General features: G+C 53.2%; 2 protein-coding genes across 2 annotated transcripts; one reads left to right on the top strand and one right to left on the bottom strand.

The window, feature by feature from the left end:
• Positions 1-169: 169 nt before the first annotated feature.
• Positions 170-4,240, bottom strand: NCLIV_053200 (hypothetical protein; the record flags this gene model as incomplete). The annotated part of the gene is made up of 2 exons (XM_003884873.1): positions 170-2,857; positions 3,368-4,240. 2 exons carry the CDS (start codon positions 4,238-4,240, stop codon positions 170-172), a joined length of 3,561 nt encoding a protein of 1,186 aa, XP_003884922.1.
• Positions 4,241-7,693: 3,453 nt separating this feature from the next.
• NCLIV_053190 (hypothetical protein) lies at positions 7,694-15,875 on the top strand (the record flags this gene model as incomplete). The annotated part of the gene is made up of 14 exons (XM_003884872.1): positions 7,694-7,751; positions 8,733-8,850; positions 9,069-9,195; positions 9,862-9,977; positions 10,598-10,766; positions 11,110-11,256; positions 11,726-11,937; positions 12,665-12,831; positions 13,022-13,269; positions 13,751-13,894; positions 14,206-14,307; positions 14,673-14,874; positions 15,345-15,488; positions 15,805-15,875. The coding sequence occupies 14 exons, from the start codon at positions 7,694-7,696 to the stop codon at positions 15,873-15,875; spliced, it is 2,025 nt and encodes a 674-aa protein (XP_003884921.1).
• Between the last annotated feature and the right edge of the window lie 1,739 nt (positions 15,876-17,614).

Here is a 17,614-nt window from a genome sequence, read left to right as displayed (position 1 = left end):
TTTTACCTGTGTACAACCAATACAGCCAGGTGTCCGACGCGTCTGCCGTTGCTACGAACCCCGACGCAGGCCTTTTAACGATCCCTGGACGGAGGAAGAGTCCACTTTCCCTCATGGGAGACTGAAAAGGACGCTTAAGCCACATACGAAGAAAGGGAAACGACAGTGTCTAAGTTTCGGACTCCAACGACAGTTGCCCCTGGGGGGGCAGTGCCCAGGAGACACAACCCTCGAGGGCATTTCCCTCCTTTCTGCTACACCGTTGACTGGGTGCCGGGCACGACAGCAGAACGGGGCATGAACAAGGCATCAATTGTACCGCGGTATCGTTACCGCAGATAGACGACGAAGGCTCTGATGGAAAGCTAGCCTGGCCAGAGGAACTGTGACAGCCCCAGGCCGTGCTACCAATGACAGGACCTCCCTTATTTCGTAGCTGGCTGCAACCGCAGCAACATGAGTTATGGAAACAGGTGCCTCTGTGTGGTCGGTCCATCCGATGAGCTGCAAGCGCTGCTACAGTTGCCGGGCAACTGGAAGTCTCGCAAGCGCAAGGCCTGCAGGATCTTGTTGCAGGAACTCCGCAGCATCTGTGGTCATGTGTCTGTTGGAAGCACCGACAAGCATCGAGGCACGAAATAGAACTTCCACTAACACAGGGGAGATCTGTGCCTCCGGATCCGCGTTCCACGCTTGAAGAATCAACTGAAGACAATGAAGAGCCAGGCGTGCTCCAGCTCGACACGAGATCGCTGCTTTGAAGCCTTGCGCCGAGTCGGGGAGGGAACAGCAGAGGATTGCCGGACCGGGGGTGGTATTGGTGAGAGCCCATGCCCTCAGATAGTGAACTCGAAGGGGGGGTCTTCGACGAAGGCAACAGCGAATCTTGGCTGGCGGTGTTCCACACTGGAGTTCGCATAAAACGGGTACCGCACGGATGTGTCGCTCCTAGGCCTGCCGTCGAGTCGCCATCTGCTCGGTTTTCTCTCTGTCCCTCAGGTTCTGGAGACGAAGTCCGAAGCCTTTGTCCTCGAGAGGAGTTGTCGCGAAGTCTGGGGGACGGCGTGCGTGTTGCGGGGCTCGGCGGCCGAGAAGTTTGCATTGAGGCAGAGGGACCATCAGAGGCAGGTAGTTGTTGACGAGGAGCGTGCACAGATAGAGACCTGCAAGGGTCGTCTGAGGGGAGAGTGCATGGCTCGTGTGGCCGTCTTTCGTGGAACAGGGTCGGAACGGAGCAGGCCGCATTACCGGTGCTGGAGATGGAGGTCAAAGGAGAACAAACGGGTTGCAGTTCCTCGAACGACAGAGCACAGCAAGGCCTTGCTTCGTCCAATGCGAAGTCCCCATGATTCGGATTCGGATCTTCCAGGGGAGAAAGTGCTCGACTGCAACATTTTTCTCTTGGAAGTGAACGTTGACGAGGCTTTGAGTCGGGGATGCAGGCTGGCTGAGCAGAGGGTGGACCACAGCTCTGCCGGCAGTCAGCTTCGCTGAGCTCTTCCTCTTCACAACACCCATCAACAGGGACCGCGGCCGTGCTGGCGGGTGAGACTGTAGCACAAGCATGAATGACATTCCGAGGTGTCCGAATCGATACTTGAACTTCGCTGGTCCCAGGTGAGTTTCCTTCGCACGAACTGGGCCAACCCCGTCCTGAAACGCGGATCTCATCGTTTGTGGCGTCTTGATCCTGTTCACAACCGTCTGCCGCACAACCCCGGCAAAGCTGATGGGTAAACTGGGCCTTGTTCTTCAGCGGATTCACTCCCGAAGGGCTCTTTTTATCACAGCTGGGGCTTCTCCTGCTAGGTCTGGTGGCGTTACATGGCGATCGGAAAGAACGACAGATGTGCTGCCCATCTAACGGTTGCATCATCTTATTGTCTTTTTGCGCGCGATTAGTCAAAACGCGTTTTAGACACGACTTGCGCCCCTGCCCGTCTTCACCATCAGAACGTGCGGATGGACACACGGAATCACACGAACGAGAAACTCTCTTCGAAGTTGATTCCACACACGCAGACTTCCAAGGTCGCTTGTACTGATAAGTTCGAAAACCAGATACGTTTGCCTCAACACTTATTCCCGAGCTAGGTCTTGCATCTCGACATCCTCGCTGCTGAGCAATGGGGCACTTGGTGTGAGATCTCCGGGCAATGTCCACGAGTAAACGTTCCGTGTGCCTGTCAAGGTTTGCCTGCATACGCTGAGTCACTTCTTTTTCTTTCAGCAAGGCTTGCGCAAGAGCATCTGCCGCCGTTGGCTCTCTTTGGCTGCCACTCTGCGTGTGGATCGAATTTCCCGTACGGGAGGGCGCGAGAGGGCCGCGATCCGCGAGTGCCCAAAGCGTTTGAGGCCGACACAGCTTTAGTTCCAAATCCAGCAACGTCTCCTCTAAGGCGTTGTTTTCACTCATCAAATGCTTGTTTCGATGTGAGGTCTGCATATAGAACCGGCGCAGCCGCGAGGACACTTGACGTTCCCGATTGAGCTGCTTCTCTGCCTTCTTAAGCTGAGCTTCTCGATCCGCAATGACCGTATTCTGCTGTGTCAGTCTGGTAGATAGAGTCGTCATTCGTCTTTTCAGATTCCTAATTTCCTCTTCGAGTTGCCGGGTTGCCACCTGAAGCATAGCCGCCTGGTGACGAGCCCTGTTCCCTACTAAGGCGGCTTTTCGCAATGCAGCTGTATCACAGCAGGTGACTTTCTTCTGTACACAGCACGGAGAAGCTGTAAGTTGGTTGGCGACTGCGGCTTGACACAGGACTTTTCTGTTGAGTGCATCTTCCCTCGCCGCCAGCTGCTCCCGGCAATCATCGAGAAGCCTTTTCGTTTGCTCTGCTTCTGCCTGTACCAGCTGGAGTGCTTGAAAAAGGCTGAACGATAACAACGCACTAACCGCAGTTAAGTGGATGGATGAGGAAGTATTATGAAACAGAAAACCAAGCCAGCCTATGGTCCTGGGGAAACAACTCCCAATGCTCACCGGCCGCGTGCCCGGGTGAGATTGAAATGTAGACGGTAATAGCCGTATTCAGACATACTGTGTGTCTCCGAGAACGAAACGTCGGTGGGTCAACACAGAAGCACTCCACATGTGCAGCAATGCTGATGAATCGGTCTGGAGTCGACGATCCCGAGATGTGGTTAATCTGGCACCCTGGCTCCTATCTGCCAATGAGATATTGCAAGGGTTTGGCGTTCTCTGTTCTACTGGTAACTAGAGGGCGTTTTATGTTGCCGTATCTTTCGAGGCTGCGGCGTCGCATACAGCAGAGTAGAATGATTGCTGAAGGGTACTACCTCTTGTCGGTTTGATGACTCACTGGGTTTTTTCGTCCTGTAGAATCTTGTTCTTCTGCGACACTTTTTTGAGGCCAGTTTCAAGCCAAGAGACCCGAGCAAGATCATCAGGAGCTGTGCGCTGCGGTAGAGATCTGCTGCTGACTGGCCGCCGATGGAGGCAAGGAGATGAGCCCCTGGCAACGCTGCGCTCCTGGTCTGTTGCTACCTGCTCGGCTTTTGCGGCTCCCTCGGCAACGCAGTTCGGACAGGTTTTTGGTATAATTCGATTTTTTTGCGGGCTCAGCAGTGTAGAGTTTCTTTCTGCCGACGACGAGGGAGCTGATGGAAAGTCCCTCGGAGGCGTTGCAGGGCCGGGAGCCTCACTGGATCTTTGATCTGAAACTCCACAATTTTTTTGCTGCATATGGAAATCTTCGTCCTGCCTCAAAGATGCCCGAGCTGAATTCTGACACACGTCTAACACTACACGAGTCTTGACACGTGGAGCAGCGCAGGTAACTGTTTGTTTCGGACAACAGCTGGAACAATGCACCATTCCTTTTTGCGCTGGTGCTTTCCCTGAACATGTTTCGGGGGTATCCACACCAATGCTACTGACGCCGTCAGAGCCATTTACTTTCGCGAGGAGGAGAGAAATGCGGTCTAACACCTCTACAAGCAAATCTTTCCGGTCCTTCTTTTGTGGTGACCTGCGTGGAAACGAATTCCTATGTTTGCATGGGAGAGGCGAGTGGGACTGCTGACGGCGACTGATGGTACTTGACGAACTCTCCGCACTGGCCGACTTCACAGATCGGGAACGAACAGCAGGCGTCGTTGCACGCGCCTCTCTTCTCCCGAACGTACAGTTTCCTACACCATTGCAGACGCGACCCGAGCGAGGTAAACAGCCGCTCATTTGTGTGGCGGAAGGCACTCCGTAGTAGGCCTGCATCGTGAGCAAACTGCCAGCGGTTCTCACGAAATGCAAAGGCAGCGACACCCACGTGCCCCGCCCGTTGGTGAAGAGCTCAACTGTGACGGGTTTCCTGGACACTAAGCTGCCGTACTTCCACGTAGGAATTGTGTTACGACTGTGTCGCTTTTTTTTGGATCTCAACTCTCCGAACGTGAATCCTTGCCTTCCAGTTGAACCCTTCCTCCAGATGACAAGTGAATATTAGATTCGTTTGTGCCCTACGAAAGTTTGGTGCTTTGAAACCAGCTTGAGAGACCGGATGACACAGCGAAGGAAAATTGGAGGGGCCGTAGATTCGATATTCAGCCTTTCCGGGCATTACCACCTACTCGCAACTTGCAGGCTCTGGGAACGGCCCAGCCCTCCCCATTTGGTGTGCATGCGTAAGTTTGGGCTGTAGTGTGTCGTGTCCCAGCCAAAATCGACACACGCAGGGTGAACCATTCTTTGAAAAGCGACGTTCGGGGGTAGACCCCATGAGTGTAAAGTTGGAAGTATCCACCAGAATGGCAATGGAGCTGTACCTCCAGGCAGAAAAGGCTCACTAGAGACCGGGTTCCACTGGTGACTACGGACAATATCAATGGGTTATCTTCTCACTACCTGCATACAACAAAGTTGCACACGTCTTTTTAGGGGCTTGATCGAATCTCGTGTGGCCTTGCACTGCGCAGTGGGCCTCAAATGTGGTGACATGCCAGCAATAGGGGACGTCCCTTCTGCCAGACATGTTTTCTGCCACCGTCAGTTGTCGACCGCTTCCTGTGAACGCGGATAACGGCATCGTATTTTGCTGCATCGTGAGGGAAAGTCTAGTGTAGGCACATGCACAGCCCCAGAGTCTCAGTCAAACAATCCCTTGGGGCCCCCCGTGGCACATGCACATTTTTGGGGACTGGCAAAAGAAATGGCAGATTTTGAACATACTCAATCTCCCCGGCACCACTTCGTGACGCCGTTCTGAAGGACCAGCTCCATATTTGCAAATATGCCACTCTATTAAAAAACTCTCTACGGTTCCGACACACGAGCTCCACATATTTTTAACGACCAGAAAAAAGAGGAAATCACACAAAATGAGCCCTTGATAGTATAGAGATCGTCCTGGTTCGCAGTCGCTCGGGTCCCTCGTCGAGAGCGGGTTTATTATACTTAATTGGATTAGTCTTCTTACAAGCGGGTTTCGGTTTGATGGAACTTTTATACCCAGGTAACTCCACACCAGGCGACCGGTTCACAGGTAAAAGTGTTGATTTCAATATCCTACGACATTAAGGTTATTCCGCATCGGTTATGCTCTAAGCACGGATTTGTGGTGGTTAATTCATTCTCTGTGCAGCGCACATTGCCGTGGCTGAGAGGAACGATAAACTTTTTCCAGAGTTGTCACTGATAAAAATATGGGTGGAAAGGTAAATTGCATCCCCCTGAGCGATGGCATCATCAATTCGTTGTTCACGCGGTTGGTACCGGATTAGACAGTAATAGATAGAGTTACTTTAAAATGCTACAGTTGTCTAAGGCTGGTTCGAGACCGGCTGCTCTTATTTTTCACCACTAGAACAGGCTGAAAGTTGCACGGCGCAGGCGATAGGCCTTGGAAGATCAACTTTGGCCCACAAGGAAACCAAGGGAGCCGTAACCTGCTGAATTACCGATAACCCTCTCTACGGAAGAATTACGCACAGCTTCACAACACGCACCGCATGCGAATGGCACAACATCGGCTGCAGGAGTCGGAGATAATGTGTACACCTGGAACCGTAAGACGCCGTTGTGAACAAAAAGAAAACTTGTTCTGATTCCTCGGCTACTCTTCTCTTCAGGGGTGCCTGCTTGCTTGTTGGGTTCCCTGTCTCCCAAGGGGTAGCAAGTGCAAAGAATCCATGCCGCTCATGAAGGCGTCCAGACTTGCACAAACGTCTTCAACAACGAGTTTCCGCGTTGCCAGATAAATATAGGGGACCCCTACGTCATTAGTTCCTCTTACTGGGGAACCAAGCCGCCCCAAGATAACCTACCTTGGTGCCGACCAACAAGAACCCTGGTGTCTCTCAGCGCATCATCGTTGATGGCCCTTCTGCACAGTGTGTGTACTACTACGAACAGGAAAGAACACGACGCAATAAGTGAAGCCGCTGATAAGCAAATGCATCAGCCCCGGCAGAAACCGTTTGTTGGATGCCCAGCTGTATAGACGATCACAGCGGAGGTGTAACTCGATCTGGGGCTTCGTCCTGAGCAGTTGATCATATACAGCTTTCGGGGGTACAAAGTCTTCATGAGTGAAGAAACAAGGAAGTCCGCGGCCTGTGTCCCAACAGGCGATCCGTCTCGCTGGCTGATATTCCCCCGCAAGCGACTGCGTCTGCTCTCCCTCCTCATCAGGCCTCTTTCCTATACATTCGCCATGATGCATCCCTCCGCATCTAGTCTGCGGTCTTTGTGTGCCGGTGTCGCGGATTTACAGTCCCACCCTTGCCCCCCGGGTCCTGTTGACCGTCGGCGCGATTGACATGTGGCTTTTTCTGTACCATTTCTCTGTACCACCAAGTGCATCAAGCCTATGATTGCCGCACAACAAACCGTGTCCTCAGGGAAAAGATGTGGTTGCAGAATCACCACTGGCTTTATGGAGAGAGCGATATCCACCTGCCTCTCACTTGGACGACGGAATAGCCCCACAAAGCCTCCTCCATCCCAACGCTTTCGTCGATAAGCCTCCCTGATAGGACAATGCCAACCGCTTTTCTTCTGCATTTCCTTCGCTAGTTTCCTTGCTCGTCAACAACGCCGGATGGCGCGGACATGGGAGAAACAACTCCAGCGTGAAATTGTTAACAAGTTCGGTGACCTCTGCCAACACAGTTGTGTCTTGTTTAGGGTGGTTACAGTGCAGTTATTGCCTACTTTGTGCTTGACAGAATTCCGAGAGTATGCTCGGAAAAGCAAACACTATTTACGTCCTGGCCGCTGTTTAAGCCCCCTGAATTCGTTACGTGTCACGCGGATGCATGCAGTACCGTTTCCGCGTGCATGCCCATGCTTGACTTTTTAAGACGATAAATTTTTCCGTTTCAGAAAGTCACACAAAGAAGTCCGATTTTTTGCATGATAGGCTGTTCGCGTGTCGCCGCTTCTCCCGCTCCATTCCATCTCCTTGCGGCAAGTTTGCACACTTAATCGCTGCTTTCCTGTTTCCCCGTCACTGCGACCGTGATCGCGGCTCATCGTTGGCCCACCGTCTCTCTTTTCTTCTGGTCGCCGGAACCCTTCCGCTTTGGCGACTCTTCTTTATTTCTGCCAAGTGACTACAGGCTTGCCGCCCCCCCCGACATTCGTGAGGGGAAACCGGCCTCCGTCATCGACTGGTCCTTCGATTTGTAGCCCCTCATTCGCGGTGTCTCCCGTTGCGTCGCCGTCTGCACGATGCCGACAGTCAGCGTTCCCCGCGACGATCTCTTCCGGCGACTCGGCCGTACCTATTGTAAGAATGTAGTCTCGGGAAAAAAAAATTTCGTCTTCCTCGTCCGTCCACGTCACTCGTATTAGGGCGGTGGAGTGCGGTGGACTCTCGCCGGGCTGTACAGACACCCGGGCCGCCCACCACCACGCCATGTCTAACATGGCGTGTCGGCGGTGTCGGGCAGAAAAGTGTCAATTTTTACCTGTGATCTCTAGGTTTGTACAAGCTAACTTTTTCTGGGGAGTATATACTACGAGTGGGACTACTGGTTTAGATCTTAAAGTGTCTTGTGTTTACCGGATCCAAGGTCTATTGCGTTAATATGGTTTCGAGGACACTCTAAATCTATGAGTCTGTTCTGGGCACACCGTGTCCTTTATCCCGGTGCGCTAATTCGAAATTCATTTTATAACTTTGGTTTTCTAGTTGCAAAGACGTTTGTACTCTAGATAATTGCAGGTATCACTCTAGCATTTAGATATTTATATCAGAAGCATCTTGCTAGCTTTCAGCGCCTAGTTAGAAAAGTATCAGCAGAATGGAAATTTAGGATGATGCATGCTGCACCTGCATCTTCCGTATTATTGTGTAATGAATGTGATGGCGTTTGGCAGTGGTACTCTTTCTTTGCGGCTTCGTTCGGCCAAATGGGAAAGGCGACGATCCCCGGCGCGGCTGTTCGTTGGTGTTTCGCAAATCCCCGTCCACCAGAGTATAAAACGCTTCAACTACGTGTGCTTTTTACGAAAACCAGCGTTCAGCATAAACAGAGTTTCTCCTCGGAAGTCACTGGGCACTCAAGGAAGGATGATGTAGCGCAGAACAAGAGGGAGACACCTTTTTCTTTTTGGGTGTGGCGATGACCGAGGTGAAGATCGCCAGCCTACCGACCACCGTAAGGGTCTCCACTTCCTTGTCTGGCTGTTGCTCGCGTTTTCAGCCGTTAAAGTTTCTTTCCTCTCCCCTCCATTCTCTCTTCCGTGCGATTTTGTCCCCTCTCAGCTGTCTCCGAGTTTGAGGAACTATGCTTCGAGTTCGGCATTGAACTGGACGAGGTCGTGGAGCCGGGGAAGGACGGTGCAACAGAGACGATCTATAAAATTGAGGTTCCAGCAAACAGGTACACAAGAACTCAGGACGCCACAGCCATGCCAATACGGGTACATATGTAGTATTACACGCAGAGTTGTGTGCATATACGTATATTTGTGCGTAACCACCTATATGTAGTAATGTCATTTGTGTGTTTTCACACGCGGTGAAACCTCCGTCTTCACACGTGTGTAGAAACATCTGTATGTATCTGGACCCAGTGTCGCAATCTGTTCGTGTTCTCAGATATGATCTGCTCTGCACCGAAGGCATTTCGCGTGCCTTGTATGCATTCAACAACCCGGACGCGCCTCTGCCCGCGTACCGCCTGGAGCCGGCGACGCCTCAGTTTACCATGACAGTCAGAACGGCGGTACGCATGGGTTCGCTATCGAACGCCGGGATTCCGTATCTCTCGGCCTACACGTCTATCTATAGGGGTAGCCATGTGGAACAAACTCCCCAGAACAAGCTTATAAATACACTTGTCTCGGGTATTGTCGCTCCCGTGTGTATACGGTCCGCTGTTTTGCGGTGATGGATATGCATGAGTAAAGCGTAGGACGTGATGTGAAGTGGACTGAACTGAAGCGGTGAGGGGCGAGATGAGACGAAAGGCATTCGGATTCACGTTAAGGTCGTTATGTGTCTGGTGCGTCTCTTCGTGGCAGTACACACTATTTTGGGAGTCTCCTGCGACAGCCACGTGCTGGTAGGAACTTCTGCGTATCAGCTCGGCTTCAGGGGTGTTTGAGCAACAATACAGAAATCAGGAGATTCCTCGCGTAACGATAAAAAGCGGCATACACATCTGCATGGGCACACGGGAAACGTTAAATGCACGCGTTGATGCTTGGGCGTTCGGCCCTTGCGCGCGTATATATATATATATATATATATGTAGATGTAGATGTACAGGAGGTCCCTTCGCCCGTAGGTTTTAGGGGATACGAAGGGCACGTGGAGAGGTGTTTCCGTCCGAGGAACGTAGCCTCCGTGGAAATTCTCCTGGACGCCTGCTGTGTGTGTTTTTCATCAGGTTAAACAAGTCCGGCCGTTTGTCGTGTGCGCCATTTTGAGGAACGTGACGTTGAATAAGGAGAGTCTCGCGTCGTTCATTGAATTTCAAGACAAACTCCACCATACCCTTTGCCGGTGAGCCTTTCTCGAGGGAACGCCTTCCAGCCTTTTCGGCGGCCCAGTGGACAAACGCCTACAGGAGACAAAAGTTTATGCATCTCGGGAGAAACGGCTGCTTCTTGATCCTCCGTCAGTAGCCCCCAGCAAAACGCGGCTATACACGTGCGTCAACAGCAATCGACATACGCGCATATACCGAATTACTCATCGTTTCCCTGTAGTTCCAGCGAGTACATATATAGTTATTTGCATGTATGTACGTTTATGGTTCCACTTTTCGTTCGAAGGGACGTACAATGTGCTCAGGTTCAGCATGGACTTCTCTTGGTGGTCGGCTATGCTTTCCTCGTTTTGAAAGTACGACCGTCCAAACCTATGGTATCTGTGTGTGCGGATCATTTGTACAGAGACAATATCTACTAATAATGTGATAATAACAATACATGGTCTAGCTATGATCTTTATGTTGTTAATGCCGGCTTGCCATCAGCCTCCTTGGCGACTCCAGTCCTACACGCGTATGCATATGTACGTGAACAGATAAATGCCTACACAGGTATAAATGCATATAGATGCATGTGGATACCGACTGAAAGTGCATGTCTGTCAAATGCATGCGCGTTTTTGTGTGTCAGACGGCGGTCGTTAGTGGCTATCGGAACCCACGATCTGTCGAAAGTACAGCCACCGTTTTTCTACGATGCCCGACCTCCCAAGGATTTGGAATTTGTGCCTCTCGGGTGTGATAGCCAGATGAACGGCGAGCAAGTCATGGCCCATTTTTCGAATCACCTGCAACTAAAAGTACGGAGTTCAAGAGAAAAGTTAGCTTTTGCCGTGTGTCGTCTTCTCTGAAGTTTGGGTTCCTAACGAGAAGAAAGACCTAATTAGGTATCAAATCGCATGTGCGTACAGCGATACCCGTATGAGTTTGGTTTGTATTCAGAGTTATATTAAAATATTTATGTCTGTGTCTTTGTATAGACGTGGCCCTCGGCTGTCATGAGGTTCGATCGTCAAGTTGCCTGACTGTCGAAATAACGTATGGCCACGCAGGCTGGGATGCGCAACACGCTCTTGCAACCTATCTGCGTCTTTTTCTTTTGCACCATGTGAGGTGTTCTCTGGCGTGACGTTATGTGTGCAGGCCTACCTGCCGCTCATTCAGAACTCGCATGTCTACCCTTTAATTCTCGACGGGAAGGATCGGATTCTCTCTCTTCCTCCCATCATCAACTCCGAGTTCTCCAAAGTCACTGAAGACACTCGAGATATCTTCATCGAGTGTACTGCCGTAAGCTTGGGTCGTTCGTGGCCACTCTTGGTTACTGCGCTTGGACCTGCACAAATCTACGCACATGTATCTATGCGTAGACGCTTGCTTCTGTTTAGACAGTGACGCATATCCCCTTCGGCGAGAATGTCTCATCTGCACACACATGCATACACATATGGTATATCGAGTTCTGAGGTTCCCTGGTTAGGTGGTATATGGAGATGTAAACATGTTTATCTGTATGGTCGTGCTTGCATGAAGACGGTGTCCGTGGTGGGTGTCGGTGTGTATTTCCTACCTACTGTATGTACATATATATAAATATATATGTATATATGTATATATTTGTATAAAATCATATTTGTATATGCATGAGCATTTGCACACGTATATACCTGTAGATATCTTTTCTGCTTTCGCATATGAAGCACTTTTGCGGTGAGCTGGCCATTCCCTCTCGACTTTGCTTGCTCCGTGGGTTCCCCAGGTGGACATTACGAAGGCGCAGATTGTCCTCAACACGCTCGTCGCCATGTTTTCCGAGTACTGCAAAGAACCGTTCACAGTGGAGCCGATTCAGGTGGTCTACGAAGACCCGACGAGTGCGCCGATCGATCGAAGCGCCAAGTGCTCGAGCGAGGAGCCCGCGAGGAACGGCGAAGCGTCGATGAACGGATGGGCGTTTCCGAGAGTCGAAAGGTAAAACACGGGAACGCGACCCTGTGGCATGGGATGCTGTCAAATGTGAGGCCGAGTGGGGACCGTACGCGCCGTTTGTCGCCGTGGCTTCGGCGTTTCGACGGGAGAATTCCCAGGATGCACGCCAGAGCGGCACAGGAGACGTGAACGGAAAAGCGAAAGCGATATACGCGCGTGGAGTCAGGGAAGGATGGAGAGACGGAGAAGGCCTGCGGAAAACACGGGCCAGGACTGCAGTGTGCGGCGAGCATATCCCCACGGCACAAGTGGGGGGAGATAGAGGGAAAGAAGGGAGAACAGGGGGTTTGGTTGTGAAGAACGAAAGAATTTTCTGGTGAACTGAAGCACACAGAAACACGCGTGCAAGTCGTGTGCACTGTAACCTGGACAGAGCGATGGCAAGGAAGCTTGAGTCTGTACCGGTTTCGACGTCGAGCGGGTTTTTTAGCCCTTTTCGTCCGTGGGGACAATAACGAGAGCTATATCCTCCTTGCGGTTTCTTGCGTTTCCATCTCTGTCGCCGAGCCTTCGTCTCCCGTCCTTGCTGGCCGTGCTCACTTTGTCTTCCTGGCGTTCTCTGCGCGTTTTTCTTCGGATCGACTCCGTCGCCCGTGGTTGTTCAGTCTGCGGAAGGCGCTTGTTGGCAGTTCTGTTTTTTGCTTCCTTTCTTACGAGTTGCGTGGTCTCTTTGGCCATGGGATCTGCCGCGTTCGCCTTTCTGTGTCAGCCGGAGCATGAAATTCTCCCTCGACTACGTTCGCCAGCTAACCGGAATTCCCGTCTTAACCGCCGAGACGTGCACCAACCTCCTGAAGCGAATGATGATTCACGCCTCTGGCGGGCGAGAGACAACAGCCGACATCCTCGAGGCCTCCATCCCAATCACAAGAAGCGGTAGGTCGAGAGAAAGAGAGGAGAGGGAAAAGAAGCGAGAGAGCGGGGGCGAACCGACACGCTGATCGGAGGGGCGGGGAAGGCAGCCGACGGCGAACGGTTGAGACGAACCGAGAGGCGAGGCGCAGAGGGCCGTGCGCGAGCGAAATCTGTTTGGCGTCTGTTTTGCCGCGCTTTGCGCGTTGTTCAGACATTCTTCACGAGCGCGATATCGTGGAAGACGTGGCAATCGCGTACAGCTTCAATAAGCTGCCCATAACTCCGTCGTACATGCTGACAGGCGACGCGCTGAACTGCTTGTCAGAGAAGATTCGCAACTTTTGCACCGTATGTGGCTACACGGAGGCTCTCAACTTCTCGCTTTCCTCTGCCGCCGAGAATGCGGCGAATCTCGGCAGAGCTCCTGGCGAGGGTAGCTTGCTCTTCAATCCCCTCGAGGTAGGCCGGGGACGAGGCCGGGGACTGCGCGGAACAGACCGCGGGAGACGGCAGAAGGAGGCGACAGAGCGGGCGGGCGAAAGAGCCCGCGCGCACAGAGGTAGAGACTGCTGCGCGTCTCCGATCACAAAAGAGGGGCTAGACTGGAAGCTGGCGTTGTCTCACCCTCGCTGTGAAGTCGCCGTGGGAGACACAGACGATTGGAAAAACGAACGAGGGGACCCAGCATTCTGCCTGGCCCCCACTGGCTACATTGCGAGTGGCAGGCAGGACACCGCTCATCTGGGTGTATCTGTCTTTGCTAAGCGTAAAACTTCCCCGCGTTCGCCTTTAGGATTGCCGTGTTGCTTTTCGAAACTTCCTACATATATCGTACCTGAATGGAATTTGTAGCCTACTACGCGGCGCTAAAAGTAATACCATCCAACACCGGTGGTTTGCGCTTTCTGTTGCCGTCATCCGGTGTCGCGCTGCCTCCCAGTACCAAGTCGCCCCACATCCTGTGCGCCTGGCCAACTCGAAGACGCGTGAGTTTGATCAAGTGAGAACGACTCTCATTTCCGGCCTCCTCAAGACCGTTGTGGCGAACAAAGGGCGCCGAGAGCTCCCCATCAAGCTGTTCGAGGTGAGTTAAAACGCGAGAGGAGTGGAGCCTCGGAGCGGACGAAACGTGTGGTGAGAAGCCAGAGCGTTGGAGGGGTAGAGCGCGCCGCAGCCAGGCATCACCAAAACGGCATAGACAACACGGGGACTCGAAAAGGGACGACCCGCGAGAGAGCTTTCGCTGTTCTTCGCGACACCATGGCCCGCTCTTTCACCCCGAAAAACATCTGGTAACACTGGAAGTGGAACATGCAGATCCCATGTGGAGACGACCTGCGCGCTGACCACCCTTGCGCGGCGGACGGCTCTCCTCTGTGTTTCGTTCTTCGACAGATCGGGGACGTTTGCGTCCTCGATTCGTCCACGGAAGTGGGAGCTCGCAACTTGCGGTACTGCTGCGTCGCGTTCGCCGATGAGCACTCATCTGGGCTCGAAGTAAGTCTCAATATCCATTGGTCGACTCTCCGTGCAGGTGCGCGCATATAAAGAAGGGCCGACTTGTGGATGCACGCACTGTGTGGGTATATATGCATGTATATGTAGATGCATGCACAGCTCGATTTCGTAGAAGCCTTGCCTGGTATCTAGGTAGATCGCTCTTTGTAGCTCTCTGAATGCGTGGTTGCATTTCTCTGTAACGCAGCTACGTCGCTCTTTGTGCAGACCCATGCAGGCGGTTGTACATGCGATGGATACTTCTTCTCAGTGGAGAGCCGCCTGTCTCTTAGGGTGGTTTCGTTCGCGGGTTCCTCCACTGGTGTCTCCTGTGCCTGCTTGCGGCGCTGGCCTTCGGTCTGCAGGAAGTCCACGGCGTCCTGGACGCCCTCCTCCAGAGTTTGCAGTTCGTCGGCGAGTATGCAATCGCGGAAATGGAAGCTGCGGTGGCTGCGGCTGCAGTGGCTGAGAAGGCCGGCGGAGAGCAGGCAGGCGCGCATGCAGCTGAGCAGCTTCAGCGCGTCCTGTCGAGGATTCGGGGAACCTTCAAACTGGTGGCCTCGCAAGGTGAGAAAACGGCGTGAGAGAAACGGACTGGACACGAACGGGGCTATCAGGAAGCGGCGCGCGTCATGTAGAGCACGCCGGACTGTAACTGGAATAGGAGGGAAGGCGTGAGACGCGCGCGCTGTCGGGACGGACTGTGAGATTGCCCGGAAGGTGATGTCAAATTCAGAAGGATAATCAACGTCCATCGGCTTCCCGGATGAAGAATGTGTCCAGCATGGGAGGTGTACACGCTACGGACATCCTGAGGTGTAAGCATACTGCGTTTTTCGGACCTCTCGCCCCAAGAACCATCATGGAGACTAACGTTTTGTTGCCCCGGGGAGGGGGGGGGGCAGAAGGAGGCTGGAAAGTGATCGTGATCACGATGGTTGCCTCGGCTGTCACCCCTAGGGCGTTTTCCGCTTTGTTTTTTCGGTCGTCCGTTTCCCACGTTGTCTTCCCTCCGCGCTTCCTGCTTTTCTCTCCAGAGAAAACGTTCCTTCCCGGTCGCCAAGTGCACATTGTGGCGAGTCGGAAGTCGAGTGACGCAGTGGAAAACGTGCCGGTCCTTCTGGGGGTTATGGGAACGCTTCACCCCCACACCTTGAAGGCGTTTGGCCTCACGATTCCTGGTAAGGAGACAACGAGAGAAGGCCGAAGCCAGGGAACGGAAGACGGGTTCCGCGTGCGCAGGCAGAGTTGCGGGAAGAGCCGCTGTCATGCCCGTCTTTTCCAAGAGACATGCTCTCTGTGCGCAAAAGTGCGAGTGGTGCATAAACCTGCGTGGTGCTATTTCGGTTATTTGAGTCTACCTGGAAGACTGCGACTAACGGCTCATGGAGTGCTGGACGTTCGCTTCTCTGCATGCATCAGGTTCTCGCTCAGCCTTCTTCTGTGTTCAAAGAACCACGTTTCGTGTGTGTCCTGTTGCCTGCTCTGTCCTTCCAGTATCCATTCTCGAGCTGAACGTGGAAGCCTTTGTCCAGTGGCTGCCGGCCATCGATTTGGTTGTCGGCTGAAGCGGCTGCTCGAAGCCCAAACGTGGAAGGCTCACCCAGGCCAGAAGAACGCTCCTGTCAACCGAACTTACCTCCTTTGTCTCCGTCAACCGAAGTTGCCTCCTTTGTCTTCGTCAACCTTTTTTCGGTTGGTTCTTGGTACTTGGTTCCTGCTCTCGCTACTGTCCGCTACTCGGCTAATTCATGTGACTGGACGCTTCGTGGCGTTTCTGTTTAATTGTCCGGGAATCTCGTTGTGTGATGTCTTGGTTCCAGTAAAGCTTTGTCATCCATGGTGTTCACCGTTGGTAGAGAGCGAAGAAAACGACTGTGCCTGCGGAGCGAACAGCCCGGCAAACAACGAGAGGTCGTGAAGCCAGGGGAAGACGCGTGAATCCTGAGAATCCGCTCTCGTTTGAGACCTCCGCTTTGCGGTCCGTGGTGCCTGGCGCGTTCACCCCGTTTCTTTCCGCAAAGATAGTTGGCTTCTTCCATGCCACGACTCCACACTGCACATTGTTTTCGCCGACCGGCCGAACCAGCCGGGTCGGCGCCGCTGAGCCTCACCCCCTCCTGCGCACACACATCTGCGATATATCTCTCGCTCCCTCACTCCAGGCGCACGCGAACTGGTCGCGAGTGGCGCTGTAGCCTGTTTGCTTTCGAATCAGCGTGCGCGATTGCCGGCGCTGTCGAGTTCCAGACGCGAGCCTCTCGGCCTTCTCTGACGCTGCACTGCGCTAAGTCCCGCCACACGTCTGCCACGTGAACAGCCGCTGCTCTCGAAAATGTGCATGTGTCTTCTTTTTTGGTGAAAGCACATGCTTCGTGGTGGGCTGGTCCAGCTGCTGCACTTCCTCCGCTTTCCTCCGTGCTCGCTCCTGATCCGTGAGAAAAGACTGGCTAGGGCGCACCGCGAGTCCGGACAGCGCTTATACGTTGCTAGCGGTTTTGCGGTTTAGGGTTCCGCTGTGACATCGCACGCAGCGATGGTCTGGAGTTTTCGCTCTGACCTTCCTCGCGGACGAAAAAACACTGCAGGACCGTATACGTGGGCTATTATTTGGGTATCTAGTGTGATCTTCTTGAATATTATAGGTAATGCTATTCCAAAAGCTCGGCAGCTTGAGTTCCTGGCGACTGCGGTACGGCGGCCGTCCCAACGCGCCGTGGGAGACAGCAAACCCCCGCAGTCCCTCCGGATCAGATAGGACGAACCACGAAGACACACACCACTCTACAGGGGAAATGGCCACAGCTGACACACTGAGCGGGAGAGCGGGGTGAAGAGAACGCACAGCAGATACCAAGGGTTTTTCCCGAGAAGCATGGCTAGTTGATGCCTGGAACACAACGCCGACTTGCGGTCGGACACACGAATCCCACACGAAAGGGTGTGATAGGAGTCCAGGGGCGAGGCGGTCTGTGAGGTTCGAACTCATCGCAGGCCTGCGTCAAAACCAAAGGCGCAAAACCAAGGAAAGCTGTCTCTCGAGCCAACGCGAAGTGAAGGCGCCGTCACGCGGTGTAGGGCGAAACAAAGAAACGCCGTTCAGAGAGCAAGCGTCAGCAACGCTAAGGTTGCTTCCTCACTTGGTGTGGCCTTTGAATCGGGGCAGACAGACTTGTCGCCGTTCTCTAGCGACGGGTTCGCGAACGTGGAAGCTGGAGAGCGTTGGAGTTCCACCCCCTGGACAGTACGAAGCCAGCAGTTCGGACAGAGAAGAACGCGAAAGCGAGGAACACCGACACCGGAGAGT

Source organism: Neospora caninum, chromosome XI, assembly GCF_000208865.1.
Source record: "Neospora caninum Liverpool complete genome, chromosome XI".
Classification (NCBI taxonomy): Eukaryota; Apicomplexa; class Conoidasida; order Eucoccidiorida; family Sarcocystidae; genus Neospora; species Neospora caninum.
Note: the sequence above shows the minus strand (reverse complement) of the source record. Positions and strands in the feature narration are given on the sequence as shown.